Consider the following 22,114-nt stretch of genomic DNA (forward strand, 5'->3'; position numbering starts at 1 on the left):
CCGTACCGCCTCCGCAAAGGTTAATTTTAGACTGCCGCCTCCGATCGACCCCACCGGCTTTGTACTCGGACACGAGCCATGTAGTGCCCACGAGGTACGCTGGACTCCCACAGAGAACGCTTTCCTTGGCTGAATAACTATAAGGGGGGGATTGGAGGGGTCACCACTTAGGGATTACGTGGGAGGGGGTCACCACTGACTGGTTACAGAAGCATGCTGTTTCACCGAGCACAGGTGCACGTAGCGCGCCAGAGAGAGCAGCGTGGCGCCGTCCACCCCGACCGCCGAGGATCGCCGACCGTCCCGGCTAGCAGCACGCCCTTCCTCACACTGACTGCCTGCCCTGTCAGCCCGAGCGGTGTCCTCACGTGGCCAGAGTACTGCACCTCACCGTCCTCGTGTTTTGTCCCATTTCTGTCGCCACTCCCGTGCTCTTCACTGTCATCGTGTGCCCTCTCCCCGTTCCCGTCGCTCTCCCTGTGTTCGTAGTCCTCTTCCGTCGTGGCTTTCCCGTGTCTGCTGTGTCCGTCGCCCTTCCCATGTGTGTCATCATCATGGCTGTCCCCCGTCCCCTGTCTGCCAATCGGCACGTGTCCGTCATCCTCGCGGTGACTGTCAGCCTCATGTCCAGTCGGCTCGTGTCCGTCATCCTCGCGGTGACTGTCAGCCTCATGTCCAGTCGGCTCGTGTCCGTCATCCTCGCGGTGACTGTCAGCCTCATGTCCAGTCGGCTCGTGTCCGTCATCCTCGCGGTGACTGTCAGCCTCATGCCCAGTCGGCTCGTGTCCGTCATCCTCGCGGCGACTGCCAGCCTCATGTTGGCCCTATTCGTTCCGGTGCCTGATACCCTCCTGGTCTTTGCCCTCGTTGTGTCCGTTTGGCACCCTCTCGTTGGTCACCCTCGTTAACGTTGCTGCCGTGGCGTGACGCCGTCCTCGTCTGGCGCTTGGAACGGCCGTCTTCCGTCCTCAGCTGAAGAAGCTGCGTGGCATCCTGATCTCGGGCGGCACCCGCTTCGACGAGCTGTACCAGCAGCTGCGCCTGATGGAGCCGGCGTTGCAGCTGACCGTGCAGGACCTCAGGTGGGGCTACCGCCCAGATCTTGCCGCGCTGGGCCGGACGTCGCACGCTCAGACTGTGCGCTTCACCTGCAGCTGCGCCGACTTCGGCTCCGGCCAGCAACTAGTTATTGATAGGGGCTCATTTCGGGTCGCTGGTCCGCCTTTGACCGGCCGCTGGCTGTTCGTTCGGCGCTGGCTGCGTGCCCGGCCGGTCGGCGGTGGGTCGCGACGTCTGCAGTGTAGCGCTGCTGTGGCGCCATCCCCGGCCCCCCGCCCGCCAGCGTCAGTGGCGCGGCTGACGCGCCGTGCCCTGTTCCAGGTCGCAGGTGGTGCGTGAGGGTTGCATCACGATAGCCTACCTGTCGCAGCAGCTGGGCCACCGCGTCGATCATGTCTGCCTGTCGCTGCTGCCCTACCTGATCGAGCTGATCCCAAACAGTGCTAAGGTACATACCCCGACGGCACAGCGCCCAGGTGTCCGCCGACTCTCCCAAGTCAAGCTCGACGACACGCTGCTGAGTGGTATTTATGATCTGCATCTTTATGACGCAACGCTCAGTCACGAAGGGGCAGGCTGCTCTAACTCACAACTGCTTCTTCGGTTTTGGAGAGCTACCATTCGCTTCTCATGAGCCCGGTTTGCATGGTGCCGGCCAGTCATGCGCCGTACGGCACAACTGACTGATCATACTGGCTACGGTCTAACTGTACAAGCATCTGCCTAGAGCTGCCGAGTCTGCTCGTGGCAGCCGTGGTTCCAATTTAGCAACACGGGGCGCGTGCCGCGGAGCAGGAGCCGCCAGTCCGGGCGCCTTCCCGACTCCTGAGCGGTGCTCCCCGGACCGGCTGACACTGGAGGCCCTGACGCGTGAGTCGGTGACGGGCGGCGTGTGACCGGCGGGCCGGTGTTGCCGCCAGGTGATGTCCACGTCTGGCGTGGTAGCGGTCCGCTTCATCATCCAGAACACGCACTACGCCCGGCTGATCCCGATCATCACGGGCCAGCTGACGGCTAAGTCGCGCGAGATCCGGCGCGCCTGCTGCGAGTTCCTCGAGCAGCTGGTGACCAGCTGGCCGACCCAGGCGCTGGAGCGGCACGTCGGCGTTATCCAAGAGGCGGTGCGGCGCGCCGTGGGCGACGCTGATAGCGAAGTCCGCGCCACCGGCCGCAGGTGTGCCGGTGGGCTAGCGGGAGCGGCAGCGGCAGGAGTCCCGCGGCGGCGGCAGACACGTTCAGATGCACACGGCTGCACGATACACCGGCCGCAGCGAGACAGGCAGACATGAACACAGAAGGGGGACAGGAACACATGAGTGTTGGGGACACTGTGCGGGATAAGGCGTGCGTGGCTCGCGAGTTCACGACCATGTCCTGCTGGTTGCACCGCACTTAGTGCGTGTTACCGTGTCACCATCGTTAATTTGCGAGGTTGGCGGACATCATGCCTAGGAAGTTCAGTCGTAACGTGCTGCGCCCATTTCAGAACCTTCTGGGGCTTCGCCGATCACTTCAAGGAGCAGGCGGACTCATTGCTGAACTCACTGGACAGTCAGCATAAGAAGCTGCTGGCCGGAGAGATGTCGAAGTCTAGCTCAAACAATTCCCTGACGGGCTCTTGTGAGTACCTCTGACCGACCGTTGTCCCTGAAACAGCGCCGCGTTGTTCCGTCGTCGCTGGACGCTTGCATCGCGCATGCGGGGTAGGGCCGTGCCAGCGGGTGATGAGACGACTGCTGAGACGACTGTGACGGCGTGCGATGTCGGCGGGCCAGTCCGGGCCGGCCCCGCGCGCTCCGCTGTGTGCAGGCGGTCGGCGCCGCGCCGCTCTGACCGGTGACCGGCGGCGGCGGCGGCGCTGTTGCAGCTCTGACCCGCTCGCATCACGTGCCCGCCGGCTCGCGCTCGCGCACCTCGTCGCGCGCCGGCAGCCAGGAGAACCTGAGCGGCCGCACCACCTCGCTGCCGCGCCGCACCGGCATCCCGCAGCCCAGCCCGGCCCGGCCCGACAGAGGTGAGTCTGCTGAGTCGACTGTCCGCCGACTCGAACGGCGGTGTCTCCCGCCCCTCGCCTGCGCACGGACGGCCCACCTGCCCGTCTTCTTGTCGCGTCATGGCCGGCCTCCAGCTGTGTTGCCATGTTTGGGGTGGTCGTGGCCGCGAAGAGTTTATTTGTGTCTGTGCCATCCTGGACATCGTGTTGCCGCTTGGTTGTGACATAGTTACTTGGATTACGCAGAAGCGTTAATTTTATTACGCTTCTCCATTCTATGAGAATACCGCACAGTGCGCAATTTTCAGCGCTCACAAATCTAAGCGTCCACTGCCGGCCGTTCAGGCCGTCGCTCCCGTCGCGCCCTGACCTCAACCGAGTCGGTCGGCGGTCGGTAGTCGCCCCTAGCGTTTGGCGTAGTCAAGAGCGATTGACCCTGTGTGTCGTGCGCGACCAATGGTAGCGTGTTGCGGCCGCCGCGCTAGACCGGCACGCGTAGCTGCCTGGTCCCGGCATGCCCCACCCGGCTGGCGTCTGCCCCTCTGCCTGAGTGTGAGCGTGCAGTGTGTGCCGCAGGCGAGGAGTCGGCCGGCCAGGCGGCCGGCTCGCTCCGCTCCACGTCGGCCATTGACCTGCAGGCGGCGCAGCGGGCCCGAGCGCGTGCGCAGTACGCCGCCGCTCAGCGCATGCGCATCGGATCCGGCGTCAGCCTGCGTAAGTAGTCGGCCCCGCCGGCGGTGGCGACCTCCCCGCTGTCTCCAGCCCGGCCCACTGTTTATGGCGCCTGTGTTGGGTCGACGCTGTGTGAGGGAAGGCGGCGTCGGCCGGGAAACGGATTATGTCGCCTTAAGAAATGGGACCGGATTTTGAATCCCATTAGGAAATCATCATCCGCGTGAAGTATTTTTGCTTTGTGAATACTGGCTCACGATCAAGAATGATGGAAGTTGATGGAAATTTGTCCTACTTTGATGTTGTATTACTTACGGCGGCGTGTACATTTCACCTTGGCAGTTACATGCCGAGCAGTGCGTTTACAAGGGAACTGGATACGCGATAGTTGTAGTTCGCCAGCTTTTTATTGGTCATGGCGCCACTGAGAACGTGCTCCTTGTATGGCTCTATCATTAAACATAGTCTTGATTACAGTTTGGATCGCAACAACAGTGTCCGGATCTGACTGGGATGGCCGTGTTACAAGGCCCGTTTGGAGCCGCGTTGTAAAAAGATGTATGGAGGGTCTCAAACCTGTTGGGGATGGACTCGACATTGCTCGACATTTCGACATTGCTCACTGCAGAGTGGGCTGAATAGCCTCTGCTCGCCCACGGTGCGGTCCAGCACACTGAAGTCAGTATTACAAACCTCAAATATAAGCTGAATCGTTTGTGAATCTCACGTCGTAAGCATGTTCTTCGGAAAGCTCATTTGTTCCATGATATTGGTACTTGCGTAGCCGATGAGTGAAACAGAGCTGTGAAATGCAAGTACCTTTGGAATACATGCTTGCGCGGCGGGATTTAAAAAATAATATGAAATTGCCCTTGTGCTTTTAAGTTGGCTTCAAAATTGCGTGAGATGTTCAGTGTATTTGCTAGGAACATTATTCACATAGATAAGACAGTGATGATAGCCTTATTCTTCGGCGAAAATCCAGGAGAATGGAGATATAGTTGGGCTAATATTTTGGCAGCATGCGATTGTCGAAACAAAAGCAGAAGTGAATTGAATTCACAGTGAATTCAATTCATTTCCGATAGATGGGTTGTTATTTTGCCAGCATGCCTCTATCGGAACAACAGCAGAAGTGAATACAATTCACTTCTTTGAATTGAATTCACAGTTAATTCAATTCATTTCTGCTATTGTTGCGATAAAGGCATGTTACCGACATATCAGCCTATCTATACCTCAATTATCCTGGCTTTTTCTCCGAGGGATAAGGCTATTACTGCTGTCTTGTCAAAGTTGGCTTCAGATTGTCGAAACGCTGCGCGGCCTCGCCAGCGCAGTAGTGTGGCGGTCACATGCCGCTACACTGGCGCCATCTGCTGTCGCCTATCAGCAAAAGATAGCCCAGTCTGAGCGGCTCCCGTCATCAGCTCGGTGCGGGTACAGACCTCTGTGCGGAGCGTGGCGCGCGGTGTGGGCGAGCCCCGCTGGCCGTCGCGCGTGTGTGCGAGGCCGTCCGGCGCCACCGACGCCCACTGTAACACGCTGTGTCCTGTGCCCGGGCGAGCAGCATCGGGCGACGCGGCCAACGGTACGTGCCCGGGTGTGTGCCCTGCGCCCGTCCGGCTGCACGCTGTCTGTGGTCGGTCGGAAGCCTCCGCGGCCTGGCGGGTCGCACCGGCCGCCGGCTGGCTAGTGTGATGCTCCCAGCTCTTGTTAGAGTCGTGTGGCGTGGTTGTGAGGCGATTTGGCGTCGCAATAGTTTTGTCGTGGACTGTGTTTCTTTCGCTTTGTGGCTCCTTTTTGTTTTTCTCTCCACATTGGTGTACCTTCACTGCTCGGTCGCCGCCACGCCGTGCCCAGCTGTGGTTTTGTTTCGGCTGCCCGAGGCCGTTTGGGTTGGGCCGTGGCTGCCTGGCTGCGCCGTGTCCGTGTGCTGTGCCCTGCTCGGCTTGCTCCGCGCTGACAGCGCGCCCCGCACGTGTGTCCGGCAGCGCGGCCCCGCAAGCTGGCGGCGGCCAGCCCGGCCCGCGGCCCTCCGCCGTCGGGCGCGGCCGAGTCGCCGCGCACGCCCCGCAACCGGACCCGGGGCGTGACGCAGAGCCAGCGTGAGTACGGCGGCGCGAGCCGGCGGGCGCCGCCGGACCGGCGCGGGTCTCGTCGCGGCCTGCAGCCGGCCCTCGCTCCGGCGGCGGCGGCCCTGCTCCCGGGAGCCGCCAGCCATCTCCCACTCGGCTGCAGACGTCTGCTGTGTGGTTGCTGGTATTGGAGATGGTCTGAGCGTGAGGTTTGACAAGCTTCGACTGCCCATTGGTGGTTCCATTGACTAGCGCGCCTCAGACCGCTTCGCTTTAACCAGCGACTGGCTGGGATGTTTCCAGTAGCATCACTCCTCGCGCCCAGTATAACGTTTTAACCGTTCCATGTATGTCATCAGCGTGTGCACGTGAACTGATGTACGCTGTCCACCCGCGCGTGTGCGCGCTTGCGCTGACGAAGCCCGCCTGCCATGCCGGCAGCGGGAAGTCGTAGCGGCTCGCCGTCCTCCCGCCTCAGCTACGCCACGTACACGTCCGGCCTCTCGCCGGGCGACTCGCACACGGTGGGCCGCACGCGGCGTCGCTCGGGCATCCCGCGCTCCACGGGCACCTCGCGCGAGCCGTCTCCGCACCGCACGGCGGCCGGCGCCGCCCCGGCCTCCTCGTCGGCCGGCAAGGCTCGCTCCAGGTACGCAGTGCGCCAGGGAAAGGGACGGGAGGAGGCACGCTAGGTCTCTCCGAAGCGTGCTGACTGGGGGGCCGCACGTGTGACGGGCGGGGGCGGCTGCTGGCGTCTCGCCCCGTCTCGCGTGCGGCAGGTCGGTCGCCGGGATGACACGGCTGCCGTGGCCGCAGGTCGATAGCCGGCGGCACGGAAGTGACCGCCCACGGCAAGCCGGTCACCGTGCACAAGATCCTGCTACAGAGCCGCGAGGCCGAGTCGGCGCTGGCCGACGCCCTGGTGAGTGTGCGCGCCGCTCCCGTCACTCGCGGGCGGGGTCGAGGGCGGGGGCGGCAGCCGGGTGCAGCGCTGGGTCCGGCCGCGTCCCGCGCCCGTGGCAGACTGTGGTTCGCTGCTGGACAGTTGGCGGCATGGGTGCCACTTTTCTTGATGTGAACTCTTCGTATCTTTCTGTTTCTTTTCGTAGTAGATATCGTGTAACTTTCAGCATGCCTCATTGACATCTCCATATACATGCATTTTTTAGGTCTTCTGTTTGCCCTGCACCTATTACTTCGCCAATTTTGCATGCCCGGAACGCTGTTGAAGTGTGTACATAGTTGCGTGCGAGCTGGGCGTTTGATTGTTCTAACCAAGCCTAATGGCCGTGGCCATCTGTAACGCCCGAGCGGCGCGGTGTGAGCGGCCTGGCTCCCGCCGCCATGCGCTCAGTTGGCATGTGACTGACCCGTTCGGAGGAGCCGCCTCCGGACCGCTCCGGAGTCGGCCCGTGCCATTTTAACGCGACGCCCTTTCTCCGCTCCGGCCAGTCTGATGATGACATCTTCAACGATCCATTCTCTCTCAGCGACAGCATGCTGCTCAATGTAAGTGGCGTCCTCCCCGTAACCCGGCCGTCCAGCGGCGGCCGCCCGGCGCTGCATGTGGCATGGCTTTCTCCGTCTTCTCTGGCATTGTTTGAGCGTGCTGGGAACTGGGCAATTCCAGCAGGAAAGGCAGCTGCAGGCTGTACACGGTGTGGTGGTAGCCCGCAGTATTTGCTGGGTACCTCCTGAGATGAGCAGTGTACCGGGCGGGGTCCCTTGAAGAGGCTGCTGCCGGGTCATTGGCCATTTCACTTCTTTGCAGCACTTGGATATGATATCCGAGTTATTCCAGAAGTGAGCCGCGTGCTTTGCAGCCTCGCTTCGTGTTTTCGCTTGCCTCGTCATCTTCTCCGATAACCGTCCGACGGCGGTCTGTAGCCTAGCATCAAGCGGTGCTGTCGAGGAGCGTGACGCAGCAGGCGACCCGCTCTGACTGAGCCCGTCCGGCAGGCCACCACCCGGTCCCGGCCGTACCGCTCGTTCGACGAGCACTCTGACGAGTCGGAGACGAGCAGCGTCTGTTCAGAGCGTTCTTACGACTCGGCCAACCGCCGCGACGTGAGTAGCCGGACGGCGCGGCGGGTCTGCCGCCCGCGCCGCTGTCCGCCGCCCTGCCGGCCTCTGCGGCCGGTGGTCTGCTGCGCCGCCCGCCCGCACTGCAGTGTCCGCCGGGGGCTGGTGGCTTGTCGCCCGGCGGTGCCGGCCGCGATCAGCTCCAGTCTCGATGCCCTACTGTAGCTTCATCGGTGTTTGATGCTGTTCACCGATTCCGTGTGGTGACTTGAAGCGGGAAGCCTGCGCCGGAATGAGACAGTTCCTTGCTTGACTCATTAATACGCCTGGACGGTAGCGTAAGCACCCTGCTACTTGAGCTAACACATCAATCCAGTTGCCTAACACAGCTTGCCTTGGCTGGGTCCGTGTGCCACCGTGTGCGTTTCGCGTCTGTCCGTCTGCCAGCCCCGCTGCCGGGTCTAACGCCGCCTGCTCGGTCTGACGCGCGCCTTATGTGCGCACGCGCAGTACGCCGCTGGCTGGCACAGCGGCCCGCACAGTCTCTCCTCCAACCGGCTGCGAGATGTCTGGGAGGACAGCGGAAAGGTACGTCCTGCGCCGTCGCAGTAGCTCTACTGGCGGCCAGCGGTCAGTTAACGTGCGTGGCTCTGCGGCTGGAACGTGTGGCTGTGCGCACCATGGGCGTCACGGACCGCACTCAGCGGAGAGGAGGCTGTGCGGATGTGTTGCTCTCCTCATCTGCCGTGCTGAGGGCGCCCGGCCGTCCTCGTCGAGCGTCTCGGCCGCCGGCCCTGCTGCCGGCCCGGCCTGACGCCGGCTCCACACCTCCGTCTGACGCCGCCCGGCCCGCCAGGATGTGGGCGACGTCATCAACAGCATGGCGGCTACCCAGTGGGCAGACCGCAAGGACGGCCTGCTGGCGCTGCAGGCCGTGCTGCGCTCCAACCGCATGCTGACGGCCTCCGAGCTGAAGCGCATCACAGACATCTTCACCAAGATGTTCATGGATACGCACACAAAGGTGGGTCGTCGAGAGGCGCGCTGTCCGGTGTGGTGTCCGGCAGCCCTCTGCTGCTCCCCTCCCCCTCCCCGCCGATTGTAGAGAGGCGCGTGCCGTCCGTCAGTCAGCGGTCCATCGTCACCTGTGTATGGATCCCTGACTAGCCCATATGAGACTAATGTTGTAATTTGGGTCATGTGAGCAATGGCTGTAGATCCCTGCTCGGGCGGCATCCCATTTTCGTCATTGATGGACGCAGTGGTGAATATCATCGAACTTGCATTCCTAGGTTCTGCAACTCGCTTGACGTTGCGTCGTTGACCGGTACCTTAGCTGTGGCCGCCTTCACAAAGCAAAACTATTTGTTAAAAATTTTCGCGATATGGGAGCACACAACACAAACTTGGTTGTTTTGCGGACACTTCCCGTTCATCAGTGACTTTAGTACCAAACTCTGCGTCACGCAATGACGTCACCACGAGGGACAAGCCTACCGGTGTGTTCTGCGAGCACACAGGTTACGTGGAAGGTCACCGATATTCTCAAGCTTAATCAGCTCAATGACCCTTAATGATCGTTCCAGTCCTTGAGGTCGGCTGTGAACCGCTTTCCGGGCTGGATCTGATTCTGAACACGATGTGCCAAAGTTGGGTGTTGGTTCCTTTTTCGAAATGTTAGCTGTTTTGCTACTCTTGAACACCACGTCATGATCGTCTCAGTAAAAATTCACAAACGACATGATTCACCGGTCTCAAAATTCGCCCCAAGAAGTTGAAAAAGAATGTCGCTGTAAGCTCATTATGTTCCGGGCTGGGCCCATCTGCTCTCGCGTCTCCATGCTAGGAGATGTCATGGGGACGTCCTCATGCGGGGACTATTTCTAGCCCAGTTCTTTAAGCGCCTGGCATTTTCGCCTATCTCCAACACTTACGTATTGAACATCGCCAAAGGAGCGGTCTCGTTCGATGTGCGTTGCATCCTACGTCATTTCTCATCCCACACACGTGCGTCAGTGGCCAAGGAGCCGTCGCATCCTACAACCCAAATCATCATGATCTTTGCCCCGCGCCTCATGCGAAAGCGTCGGGCACATTCATGTGACATTCTGCACATGTGACCGACCGGCGTCCAGAGGACAGCTCGGTGGCCGGGTGTGACGCGCTGCCGCTGCCGCCGCCGCCGCACCGACGCCGCTGTCCTGTGCGGCCGGCAGCCGGCCGGCGCGCTGCCGCCTACCTCTTTGTGACTGGTGTGTCTGGCTGCTCGCGGCAGGTGTTCAGTATCTTCCTGGACGCGCTGCAAGAGCTGGTGGTGCAGCACCACGCCGACCTCGGCGACTGGCTGTACGTGCTCACCACTCGGCTGCTGAACAAGCTCGGCGCCGACCTGCTCGGCTCTGTCGTGCAGAAGATCAACAAGACGCTCGACATCGTCAGGTGAGAGATGGCCGGCGCCGGACCGCCGCTCGGCTCCCAGCAGGCGCGGCTGGCTGCTCTGCCGCGGCTGCTGGCGAGGGGTGGGTGCGATCCTGCAGCTGGGGCGCGGCTGGCTGCTCTGCCGCGGCTGCTGGCGAGGGGTGGGTGCGGTCCTGCAGCTGGGACGCGGCTGGCTGCTCTGCCGCGGCTGCTGGCGAGGGGTGGGTGCGATCCTGCAGCTGGGGCGCGGCTGGCTGCTCTGCCACGGCTGCTGGCGAGGGGTGGGTGCGATCCTGCAGCTGGGGCGCGGCTGGCTGCTCTGCCGCGGCTGCTGGCGAGGGGTGGGTGCGGTCCTGCAGCTGGGGCGCGGCTGGCTGCTCTGCCGCGGCTGCTGGCGAGGGGTGGGTGCGGTCCTGCAGCTGGGCATCCCGGCACCCTCCTGCACCAGTGCCGTCCCGGCGTGCTGGGCGAGCCTCCGACTGTGCCAGGGGCTGGTGTCCCGCTGTACCCTGGTCCCGCTTGACGGGGCTCTGACCACATGAGGCGGCTGGAGGCGTGCTGTGCTGCGCTCCGGCGATCTGACGTGCAATTTTGTCTCGGCCAGGGCGTCGTTCCCACATGACCAGCAGCTGCACTGCATCTGCCGCTTCCTGCTGGACCAGACGCAGACGCCCAACACCAAGGTTAAGATCGCCACGCTGCGCTACGTGCGCGCTCTGCTCGAGGCCATGGAGCCAGCCGAGTTCTCCTCGGGCGACGCTGACCTGCCCCTGGCCGTCACCAAGGTACGTTTGGCTTAGACCTGCTGTTGGCCGTCGCCAGGGTATGTCTGACCGAGACCTTCCGCTGGCCGTCACCAAGGTACGTGTGGCCGAGACCTGTCACTGGGTGTCACCAAGGTACGCCCTGCTCAATCCTGGTGTTTTGGTAGGGTTTTCCACGGGCTCCAGGCCGTGATATGGCCGCAGCGGAGGTGATTCCGTCTTGTGCGTCCTTAGCGGGCTATTGGCACCACGCCAACTAGTGCCTGGGCTACTGTAAAGACTCCGGAAGAAATGTCGACAAATGAAGAGCTCTGATATGCACAATGTGTGTGTGTAAAGCTCTTGCGATAGGCCACCAAAATCCGCAATGAAGATGAAATGGCATGTTTGACTGCCTTGATGCGGATGTTTTTTGTTGTTTTTTTGCGCACCGTCAGCTAGGATTATATTACGATATCTCTTGTGGGTGTTAGGGCTCGTGTGGGCCGTAAAGTAGCGTCAGCACGAGCCTCAGTGGACGTGTCGATCAGGGCGCTGTGGCACACCAGCCCGATGTTTTCGCTTCGCCTGACCCGGTGGCGCGCCACCCTTCGCCAGGTGATCGGCTGGACCAGCGATCAGAAGTCAGTGGAGATCCGCAACTCGGCCAAGGCGGTGGTGGTCGCCATGTTCGGCGTCAACACGCCCGAGTTCACCCGCTTGCTCTCCCAGCTGTCCAAGCTGTACCAGGTGGGCGGGTGGGCGCCCGCCGCCGGTTGACGCCGGTGGGGCGCGGCCGTGTGCCCTGCCCCGCTCCTCCAGCAGGCGGCGCGCTCTGTCGCTCCGCTCTTCGCACATCCGCTGTTTGGCGTACTGTCCGAGGGCAGGCTATGCTAGCAACTGTCGGCTTGTTTGGCCAGCTGGTGGCTTGTTGGCACCGCGTGCCGACTGTGGGGCCGGCCGGCTGCGTCGGCCGGGGCGGCGTCTGACGGTGCGCGTGCGCCGGCCGCCAGGACACGGCGACGGAGGTGATGCAGCAGCACCTGCGGCGGCGCGCCAGCATCGACCAGTCGGCGGCGCTGATGCGTGCCCGCTCACCGGGATCGCCGATGACGCCGTCCAACGGCGGCGGCGGCACGTTCCCGCGCGCTGGCGGGCCGCGCTCGCTGACACGGCTGCGCAGCGACCCCGACGATACGGAAAACCTCAACCCCGAGGAGCTGTACAGGTGCGGCGGCCGGGACGGCCGACGGCCGGAGAATCTGACCCCGAGCCCGCTCATGAGACGCGATGAGCCTGTCGTATTTTGGTTGTAGCAAGTTACTGCAGGCCTTAAAGTTATGTTCGCAAAAGCGACAGCTCGGTTAGCGCCAGCCGATCGAAGACTGGCTAACTGACTGAAGGCTGCCTGAGTTTCCGCCCGCTGGCGAAATCCACAGTTTCTGTGTTCATTGATTGGAACAAAAGTTAAGTGGTTCCATTGCGATCTCATTGGTGACGTAAGCGGAGTAGTGTATGATGGCACCCATTTGTGCTGGTACGGTAAGATACAAATAGGTAAGAAAGTATGTAGGTCAACTGGAGCGCATGGTGGAAACTGTTTGGAAACGCACGAAGGCGCAGTTCCTGGCATTCACTCGGGGCTTTTTGTTTAGTTCCAAACGCAAACGATCATTTGCTGGTTCCGTGCGGGTGAGCGTTGATTGCTTTTGCCACGCGGATGCATACCACGAAGTTTCTGGAGCTTGTGTCGACGCCTACGTTTGCTATCGCTAAAACTACACGAACAGAGGAACCATTTTAACGTCGACAATTTACATCGATCCCCCCCCCCCTCGCCCTCTCGCCGCCAAATTCGCAGCCGTTTGTACAGCTTCACCGTGGCAGCCCGGCGCGGCAGTGTAGGCAGTATGCTCATAAGATCGCGCTCGCAGCGAAACCTACCGGCCGCATTTAGAGCCGTCAGCTGGTGGCCTCTGTCAGCTGTTGGTGTCGGACGTCAAACCGCTGCCAATATGCGTCTGAAAACTGACTTTCTTCTTGCCGCGCAGCTGTTCCGGTGTCTTGCGTTCTCCAGTTATGCTTTGGGCAGTAAACAGATGTTACACAAGGTACAGGTTGACAAATACTACATTTTTGCGGAGTGCGCCGAGCTGACGTCCTTCTGCAGTACCCTGTGAACCAGCGGCCTCCAGAGTCGGTCCGGCTAGACTTCCTGCGGACGTGGTCCGGTTTTCGCGGAGTGCGCCGAGCTGACGTCCTTCTACAGTTCTACGTCCTTTCCTGTGAACTAGCGGCGTCCAGAGTCGGTCCGGCTAGACTGCATGAACGTGAATGTCCCGGGACGGAGCATTCATGGTCTCGGGACGGGGACATCCCGCCCCGTTGGGTTTCTTTTCCTGCGCACGTGGTCCGGTTTTTTGTCCTAGGAATGAGTTGACATTGAATTACGCATTTAATAGTTCTTGTTTAACATGCTCCTGTGCAGCTCCCCGCAGATATATGCATGCTCTTGTGAAGTTCCCCGCAGGTATTGGCATGCCTTGTTTAGTTCCTCGCAGGTATCGGCACGCTCTTGTTTGGTTCTCCGCAGGTACGGCATGCTCTTGTGTAGTTCCCTGTAGGTACGGCATGCTCTTGTGTAGTTCCCTGCAGGTATGAGCACGCTCTTGTTTAGTTCCCCGCAGGTATTTGCTCGGTTTGTCCCGGCATTACATTTTTTTACTGTTTACGTTGCTATTTACTACGAACATGGATAGCCAGAAATAAGTTCTTACGTTTTGACGGTCAGCAGCCCGCTTGTCACATCAAGAGTTCAGAATGTGCATTGATGACATCTGCAGGTCGACTGTTGTTTCCTCTCCAGCCGGCAGAACATTCGCAATGGGAAGTCTTGGATGGCGCACACCGGAGTGTAGTTTTATAGTAAAACACGTACACTCTTGCTTATGCATATCCTAGCGCACCGAAATACGGCAGGCTTATCGCGTTGGAAAATAGGTGTGTCAAGACAGCGTATCATATAGGCGTGAACGCGCGATGCGGAAAAGCTCCACCCCGAGAGGCTGAGGAGGAGCTGGGACAAATGGCCTGATCCAAAGAGATGAAACCCAGCAGGTAGCGTACCAGACGGTCTAGCATTGTCTGCAATGCCTGAGAAATGCGGCTTCTATGAAAGGAGATCGACTGGGTGATGTGATGGCCTGGTGAGGTCTCAGATGGCTTGAAATGTGGTGGTCTTAGCAATGCCTTGTTCGTTTTCAGCCATGCCGAGCTGATCAGCGTGGATGGCTCTATCACGCATTAAGCCGTCTTGCATTGCCTTTGGGTGCATTTTGTGATGATCACCGTGTATGGCTTCACATAAACTATCTTACGTCTGTGTCTCTCCCCGCCTTCATGTTTAGCGATGGGCTTCAAACGTTAGGTTCCGGGTGAGTCACTACGTCACCTTGTTTTGTGTCCGTGCTTCTAAGCTGTCAGTAACTCCGTAACCATGGTCTTCGGTGTTGAACAACACAGTTGCCTAGTTCCTTGTGCTGCGAATGGTCATGGGATGTCCGCGTTGCTTTGTTATGTTGACAGAAGGCAATGATGAGTGCGCATTCGCCTTATAGCGCCAGCAGCCCGATCAGCCCGCATTAGCCTTCGTGCGCCATACAATGTTCGCTTGCAAGCATCGCTGCGTACGCCTGGGCCCCGGCACCGTGGTGGCGTGCAGTCTGTCCAACATGGCTGGTTCACGGTGGGCGGGATAGCGAAGCGGGAGGGGAGCGGGCGTGCGCGGGGCCGATGGCGGCCGCGGCGCCGGCGCTGACGCCGCGCCGCCCGCCGCGCAGGTCACTGCGCCGCACCACGGCCGAGATCCAGAACTACAGCTTCGACGGCCGCGACGGCGGCCCGAAGCCGGAGTCGGAGCCGGAGCGCGACTCCACCTCGCAGGACTCGGGCATCAGCCAGATGTCGCTGGCGCTGGACCGGGCCGAGCCGGAGCGGCGCGACGAGACGCGCTCGCCAGCGCGGCCGCGCGCCGTCGGCGAGGCGGCCGCCGCCGACGAACTGCCGGCCGAGCCGCTTGGCGACGAGCACGAGCTGGTGATGGCCGTGCTGGCCGAGCTGAACGCCGTGCAGCCGGACCGGTGCACACCCGAGCGCCGCGCCGCGCTGCTCTCGGTCTGCCGGCTGGCCAAGCTCGGCTCGGCGCAGCTCTGGAGCGAGCACTTCAGGTCGGCATCGGCTGCCGGCCGCCCAGGCGCTCTGCCTCGCCCAGTGTTACCTGGCTCTGTCTCACCCAGCGGTCCCCGGCTCTGTCTCACCCATTGTTACCCGGCTCTGCCTCGCCCAGTCATCCCGGGCTCTGTCTCACCCAGTGTTACCCGGCTCTGTCTCACCCAGTGGTCCCCGGCCCTGTCTCACCCAATGTTACCCGACTCTGTCTCACCCAGTGGTCCCCGGCTCTATCCCACCCAGTGTTACCCAGTTCTGTCTCACCCAGTGGTCCCCGGCTCTGTCTCGCCCAATGTTACCCGGCTCTGTCTCACCCAGTGGTCCCCGGCTCTGTCTCACCCAGTGTTACCCAGCTCTGTCCCATACATTGGTCCCCGACTCTGTCTCATCCAGTGGTCCCCGACTCTGTCTCATCCAGTGGTCCCCGGCTCTGTCTCACCCAGTTATACCCGGCTCTGCATCATCCAGCGATCCCAGTGTTACCCGGCTTTGTCTCACCCGGTGTTACCCGGCTCCGTCTCACCCAGTCATCCCCGGCTCTGTCTCACCCAGTGTTACCCGGCTCTGTCTCACCCAGTGTTACCCGGCTCTGTCCCATCCATTGGTCCCCGACTCTGTCCCACCCAGTGTTACCCGGCTCTGTCTCACCCAGTGGTCCGCGGCTCTGTCTCACCCAGTGGTCCCCGGCTCTGTCTCACCCAGTGTTACCCGGCTCTGTCTCACCCAGTGGTCCCCGGCTCTGTCTCACCCAGTGTTACCCGGCTCTGTCCCATCCATTGGTCCCCGACTCTGTCTCAACCAGTGTTACCCGGTCTCACCCAGTGGTTCCCGGCTCTGTCTCACCCAGTGTTACCCAGCTCTGTCTCGTCCAGTGGTCCCCGTCTCTGTCCCACCTCGTGTTACACGGCTCTGCATCATCCAGTGATCCCCGGCTCCGTCTCACCCAGTGGTCCCCGGCTTTGTCTCATCCAGTGGTCCCCGGCTTTGTCTCATCCAGTGGTATCGAGCCCCGTCCCACTCATGGTTTCCATGCACTATGCCGTGCACCGCGTTGCATACAGTCAAGCCTTGGCCCCCAGTTATATCGCACAGTAGCCTCCGGTTCTGTCCCAATGTATGTTTCAACCAGGAACTCGCTTTACCGCCTGTCATAATTGGTTGGTATATATACGTGTGTTCATATTTTCGTTCGTTGTTTGACATCGCAAGTGCAATCAGGACATTCTGGGCCCCCATTCGTTCCGCCTCGGTTGCGCGCGCCGGCCTGGCTGGCGGGCCGTGGCGGCCTTGGCCGTCTCTGACGGACGCCACCGGTCGTGCCAGGACGCTGCTGCGCCTGCTGCTGGACAACCTGCGCGACGGCGCCGGCCCCGTGCGCGAGCTGGTGCTGGCCGCCCTCACCGAGATGTTGCGCCGCGACTGCATCACGCCGCTCTTCCACCCGTTCATCGAGCTGATTTTCCTGCGCGTGCTGGACGCGCACCGCGAGCCGAGCGAGCGGGACGTGGTGCGCGCCGCCGAGCAGTGCGCCGCCGTGCTGGCTGGCCGCCTGCCGCCCGACAGCGTGGTGCGCGTGCTCAACCCGCTAATCCAGACGGGCGAGTACCCGGTCAATCAGGCGGCCATCAAGACGCTGACGCGGCTGATGGAGCAGCACAGTCGGCAGCTGGTGGCCGGCTGCCTGTCCGAGATCATGCCCAGCCTCCTCAAGGTGAGCCTGCCGCGCCGCGCCGCGCCTCCCGCAGACAGCTGCCAGACACCGGCACCGGGCCGGCGCGCTGCTGCAGGACAACAGCCACAACGGTGTGCAACGTCAAAGGTTTGGGTGCATTTCAGTGCCGAATCTTGCGGAACCAAACTAGGGCCAGAAAATATGGTAGGGCCTGTGAATAGTTTTCAAGGATGGGTGAAGAGATACAACCGTACTGGGACAGCAGTAGTGAAGCATTAGCTTGTGGTGAAAGTACTAGTAAACATTGGCTTGTGAAACCTAACCTGTAACGCTAGTGAAACTATCAAGGAAGTTGGGCCGCATACACTAGTAGCTATCATGCAATCATGTGGCAAGATGCTAGCACCAGCGAGGTATTTTTCATAAAATGTTGCTGGAAAGAAAGGTAATATCGTCGATACCGCAGAGTTTCCAGGACTCGGAACGTGGTCTAAATTTTTGGGCGGGCGAGGGGTAACGTTTCCACCAACAGGAGTTGCTTATCTGCCAACTTAGCCTTCGTGTGACCAAACTTATTTTTAGATCAGCTGCCTTTTTGTGATGTGTGTTTCCGTATCCGTGACGCCTATATATTCCAATTTTGTTTAAGGTAGGTTCTAATGTATCTTTAACCTGTGGGATGCATATATACCTATCGAGGATACGTTGTTATTTCTAAGAAGTGTGTACAACTGGCCGAATGTGAGCACGCATGGATGCGCGGCCACTGGTACCTGGAGGATCGTCCGTTTTCAGACATGATGTCCAGAGAGCTGTGGCATGTACCATAAAAACTATTAGGTTATATTTTGGGTTAGGGTTATTTTTGGTTGAGGTGTGAAAATGGCAATGAGTTTGGCCGTCCAAAATATGACGTAAGGTTCTGCACCAAACTAAGAGTGAGCTTCAAGCTGCTCCGGCTCTTGTGTGCTTAAGGCTGTTACCACCGAATGAGCGCGGACTATGTGCAGTACGTGTCTGGCCTTGTTCACGCCGTGGCTGCACGTGCCGTGCCGTGACGGTGACTGTCCGTGGTGGCTTCAGGCGTATGACAACAGCGAGTCGTCGGTGCGGAAGGCGGCCGTCTTCTGCATGGTCACTATCCACACGCTGTGCGGCGAGGAGGTGATGCAGCCGCACCTGGCCACGCTCAACGCCACCAAGCTGAAGCTCCTCAACCTGTACATCAAGCGGGCGCAGGCTCAGAGTGGCCCAGGCACGCCGCGCACCAACCCTGGCTCGCCCAAGTAGCGGGCCCGCCGGTCGGCTGTGCTGCAGGCCCCGGCGCTCGGCGCGGACAGCAGCCAGTGCGCTCGCCCGCCCACCCGCGTGCCAGCTGCGTGATGGCGCCGGCTCTCGGCCGCTGAGCGGGACTCAGTTTTCCATTTTTGTTATTTGCCATAATAGTGCGCGCGGGGACGCTAACGGCGGTGAGTGGGGTGCTAGTCACACTTAGGTGAGGGAGGCAGAGCGGACCGCGCGGCGCCCGTCTGAGATTAACGTGTACTAAACCGGCCGGCCGTCGCGTGCGCGCCGAGCAGTGGCCAGAGCGCGCGACGGTGCGCGGCCGTCCCCGCCGCCGACGCCGCAGTGCGCGCCGAGCAGTGGCCAGAGCGCCGGTCGTCTGGCGCGCGCCGGTGTGCGGCCGTCCCCGCCGCCGACGCCGCAGTGCGCCGCGCCAATCGTGAGGGCGACGCCCCCAGAGACTGATCAAGCTTCTTTGCCGAGAGAAATCTGTGATGCCGCTGCTTGTACGGGCGGGACAGCTGTGTAATTATTTTATTGTGTATTCACGACCTAGAAATAAACGTCTACATAGGACTCGCTCATGGCCTCTAACGTGAATGCGGTGACAGCCCGGCAGCCTGCTACAGCCGTGTGACGTCAGCATACAACGCTCAACAGCTGGTCCAGGAGCTGATCCACTACCTTGGGTCCTGGGTGAAAGGTGTCGTTGAAGCACCTATGCACCGTGCCTGGATCTTCGAGTTCGTTGCTCCGCCGGCAGGTGTCTGTGTAAAACTTAATGACGTGCGGCATGTGAGACGTCCAGATGTGCAGGTTTGGGATCTGCAAACGCGGGAAAACTTATCACCGTGAGGCTGGTGCCGGATGCTAGCCACTTTTTCAGAGGGAATGTGAAAGCGTTGAAGATATTGAAGGAAACGCCATATATGATTAACTATGCTCACTTATAATCAGCGGTATACTTTTAAGAGGAAGGCTGTCACAGTCAACACAGTTTCTCTGTTGAGTAAATATGCTCCTCAACGCCTCGATGCTTGATTGCGTCATTGGACCTTGCATAACGCTGGTTGAGAGCCAATTGGCGACCATTATATCTGGAAATCCCGCTCACGAACACCAGATGTGAACGACTCGTCAAACATCTTTTTCTTGGTAATCGACGCATGGCTTAGAGAACGGCAAGATTCGAATGCCATTATAGCGTCATGGATGCCTGGGCGACCTTAAAATAGTAACCCTGGAATAGTCGGCACATCTTCGCGGAGCGTGTAGCTCAAAATACTGCGGGGCTTTAGGTTTTCAGGACAGGGCTGTGAACTGCGTGGAATGATCTCCAAGATGGTTGTTGCTGTCAAAAGAACCATAGAAATGTGAAACGCTCCCTATAGCGCGTAGCTCTCAGCAAGGTGTGAAACGGCATCGAACACTACCATGCAATATGTACGAGCCCGGTCGGTACGATGGAGCAATAGTGCAGTATGAGGCCAGAGGCCACGGCAGCTCGCTTGCACATCCTGCACATCATGCAACGACTCCGATGTGCAGGCGGGAGGCCCGTGCTGGATTTCTGGCAGGTGTCATGGCCGCCGGCCGTCAAGACGTCCGCTAATGCGTGACGTTTCGTGAGAGGGTCGCGCGGCGGCATGATCAGATGAAGGCTTCAGATGTGAAAATACGTCGCGGGGAGAGCGAGGTAAACTATGCCACGGCGTCCCAGCTAGTGCGCGGTTCTGGCTTGGTCGTGCCCTCTGCAGGATCTCCGCGTCTGGGTCAGAAGGCTTCGGCCGCCTCTCACCGGCGAGAGCAGCTGCGTCAGGAGCGCATTGTGCGCCAGCACGGCCGCGCCGGCGCCCAGGTCGTACTTGGCGCGGGCCCGCAGCCGGTTGGCCGGGTAGTCGAGTAGCAGGACGACTGTACTCTCCGTGGCGGCCAGCCGGAGCAGCGGCGGCACCACGTGCTGCCGCAGCCGGGCCGCCAGCCGCTGCGGCGCCGTCCGGAACGACTGGTCCCGCACAGCGTCCCTCAGGCCGATGGCTGCGCACGGTTGGACGGCGCGGTTACAGTGAGGGCCACCGGGCTGGGTGCATTCAAGCAGTTGGCCGCTGGATCAAGCTGTCGAAGCTGCCAGACGTGAATAGTGGCGGCTACAGATGAAATAAAGTGCGAAGAAAGTGATACTGAAAACCGAATGATTATCCATGACCCCAAAATAGAGACTTAACGCGTGTCGTGTGGCTCTTCCAGGGACTTGCTTAGGTCACAAGAAAACGGCTGGCGCCAACGGTCATCCCCCAATCCGCCCAACTTGGCATCCCGAAGTACATTTCGTGCCAGAGAGACCACCGGACCTCGCCTCACCCAGCACGAGCATGTCGGGTGTGAGTCCGGGCCGGGCCGCGTCCCACAGCAGCTGGCCCAGGTGGCGGTTGACGCGGTCGCGCCAACGCATGTCCAGCCGGAGGCCGGCGGCGTCCGCCGCCCAGCTGCAGGCAGGCTGCCGGCCCGGGCGCCGGAACACCTCCACGCAGGTGTCGGCTGTGCCGAGCGGCCAGCCGGCGGCGCCCGGCGCCGGCTGCCCCCCGTACGGCGGTCCATGGGCGGGCGCGGCGCGCGGCCGCAGCCGGCCGGCAGAGCGGGCCAGTGCTGCCCAGAAGAGCTGCCAGACGCGCGAGTGGCCGGCCAGCAGCAGCTGCAGCGGCCGCCGTCGGCCGGCCAGGCAGCGGCGCAGCTCGGCGCCGGAGAGGGCTACCGCTGGCGTGCCGAGTGTCGCTGAGAGGCGAAGACGCCGCAGGGCCACGCACCGATCTGCTGACGGGGATGGCTAACAGTAACGAGACGCCTCTCTAACAGCAGCGGCCGGGGCGGTGTTTGGGGGGCCATGCCCCTCCCCCTCCCCCTCCGGAGGTGACGGAGGCCCGGTACGTTTTGGCAGTTTGACACCCGTAGGGCTTTAAAAAACAAAAAGCAGTCTCTCAGACATCGAGTGGATCCCGTGGCCTGCAAAGATCCCCCGAATCAAATAACAGCGTCCACCTAGGAACGGAAAGAGGCTTCTTGGCTGGATGAGTCCTTTATTACCCGATTTGTTCCGCTCCTAGACAAAACTCTCTCTATGCCACTGGTTGACCGAGACGGTGAACAGTGACGAATCGGATTCATGAAATACGAATGCATAAACATTCCAAAAAAATCGCGGCCCTCTGCCCCGCCGGTTTTTTAATATGCCCGGGGACGGAAATTTTTTATATATCATGTCGGGCCGGGTTCAGACCCTGTCTTTAGTTCAAATAAAAATTTTGCTATAACAAAAGAATTCACCAATATTGTTCGATTCAAATACATCACATCACCAATGACCATTGTCACTCCAGAACAGTTACGGGTGAAGCAAACATCATGCAACGAGGCTGTGCATGATGCTATGATGCCGGGCACATGTATACAAAACGTTTCAAGGTGCGTAATGAACAGGAAAATACGCAAAATTGCAAGGTTGTATCTAGTTGCGTTGTAAAGCTCCTGAACAACACGTCGGTGAAAGTGGTGATGGCACGTCACAGGAATTGACAAGAGCGTACGCAGAGAGCAGCCGTACCTGGTTTAAGGATTTTACATTGTTGTTCGTAAAGTGCGACTCAATATCAGTTTTTAACTTTTCCTTAAAAATGTGTGATATCCATAGGTTGCAAGCACGTGATGTTTCAATCACCTAGTCTGGTTTTTACTCTCGGCAGGGAAGACAAAAACATTGAATGTGTTCGGACAGTGTAGGGCAGTGTCCTAGAGTTGCCGACTTTGGGTGTAAAGCAACACCCTATGAGGCGGAATTTTTCACTCCTTTTCCCCATATTTTATGTGAATTTTTCACTCCTGCCTGACATTGTCTAATCGCACATGCCAAACCCCTATTTCCCTTTTTGAGGTTTTCGGACGTCATCCAAAG

At 60.1% G+C, this 22,114-nt stretch overlaps 2 protein-coding genes across 10 annotated transcripts in view; one reads left to right on the plus strand and one right to left on the minus strand.

The window, feature by feature from the left end:
* Nucleotides 1-18,747, plus strand: part of LOC119112796 (CLIP-associating protein 1-A) — a 59,565-nt gene extending 40,818 nt beyond the window's left edge. For 4 of the 9 annotated variants that reach the window (XM_037237075.1, XM_037237079.1, XM_037237076.1 and 1 more), the window contains 21 exons: nucleotides 973-1,082; nucleotides 1,381-1,507; nucleotides 1,980-2,233; nucleotides 2,546-2,679; nucleotides 2,927-3,073; nucleotides 3,617-3,766; nucleotides 5,719-5,832; nucleotides 6,244-6,451; nucleotides 6,619-6,724; nucleotides 7,255-7,311; nucleotides 7,762-7,869; nucleotides 8,335-8,412; nucleotides 8,681-8,848; nucleotides 10,100-10,263; nucleotides 10,847-11,027; nucleotides 11,604-11,735; nucleotides 11,999-12,213; nucleotides 14,393-14,419; nucleotides 14,825-15,211; nucleotides 16,536-16,923; nucleotides 17,968-18,747. In XM_037237075.1, the coding sequence (XP_037092970.1) occupies nucleotides 973-1,082; nucleotides 1,381-1,507; nucleotides 1,980-2,233; nucleotides 2,546-2,679; nucleotides 2,927-3,073; nucleotides 3,617-3,766; nucleotides 5,719-5,832; nucleotides 6,244-6,451; nucleotides 6,619-6,724; nucleotides 7,255-7,311; nucleotides 7,762-7,869; nucleotides 8,335-8,412; nucleotides 8,681-8,848; nucleotides 10,100-10,263; nucleotides 10,847-11,027; nucleotides 11,604-11,735; nucleotides 11,999-12,213; nucleotides 14,393-14,419; nucleotides 14,825-15,211; nucleotides 16,536-16,923; nucleotides 17,968-18,174 (3,462 nt within the window). In that variant the 3' untranslated portion in view covers nucleotides 18,175-18,747. The remainder of the gene's footprint in view (nucleotides 1-972; nucleotides 1,083-1,380; nucleotides 1,508-1,979; nucleotides 2,234-2,545; nucleotides 2,680-2,926; nucleotides 3,074-3,616; nucleotides 3,767-5,718; nucleotides 5,833-6,243; nucleotides 6,452-6,618; nucleotides 6,725-7,254; nucleotides 7,312-7,761; nucleotides 7,870-8,334; nucleotides 8,413-8,680; nucleotides 8,849-10,099; nucleotides 10,264-10,846; nucleotides 11,028-11,603; nucleotides 11,736-11,998; nucleotides 12,214-14,392; nucleotides 14,420-14,824; nucleotides 15,212-16,535; nucleotides 16,924-17,967) is intronic. The other 5 variants (XM_037237077.1, XM_037237080.1, XM_037237078.1 and 2 more) reach the window with 5 other exon arrangements.
* Nucleotides 18,695-20,677, minus strand: LOC119112798 (uncharacterized). Its single transcript, XM_037237084.1, has 3 exons — nucleotides 20,530-20,677; nucleotides 19,967-20,205; nucleotides 18,695-18,993 (listed from the first exon to the last, which is right to left on the minus strand). The coding sequence occupies exons 1-3, from the start codon at nucleotides 20,618-20,620 to the stop codon at nucleotides 18,808-18,810; spliced, it is 516 nt and encodes a 171-aa protein (XP_037092979.1). The 5' UTR covers nucleotides 20,621-20,677; the 3' UTR covers nucleotides 18,695-18,807.
* Between the last annotated feature and the right edge of the window lie 1,437 nt (nucleotides 20,678-22,114).

Source organism: Pollicipes pollicipes, unplaced genomic scaffold, assembly GCF_011947565.3.
Source record: "Pollicipes pollicipes isolate AB1234 unplaced genomic scaffold, Ppol_2.1 Scaffold_7261;HRSCAF=8764_pilon_pilon_pilon, whole genome shotgun sequence".
NCBI classification, from domain to species: domain Eukaryota; kingdom Metazoa; phylum Arthropoda; class Thecostraca; order Pollicipedomorpha; family Pollicipedidae; genus Pollicipes; species Pollicipes pollicipes.

Coding starts and splice junctions, on each gene's coding strand:
- LOC119112798 (XM_037237084.1), bottom strand. CDS start 20,620: ATGCGTTGGCGCGACCGCGTCAACCGCCACCTGGGCCAGCTGCTGTGG. Junction 20,206..20,529: donor ACCCGACATGCTCGTGCTGG/GTGAGGCGAGGT, acceptor AACCGTGCGCAG/CCATCGGCCTGAGGGACGCT. Junction 18,994..19,966: donor TGACGCAGCTGCTCTCGCCG/GTGAGAGGCGGC, acceptor CCGCGTTTGCAG/ATCCCAAACCTGCACATCTG.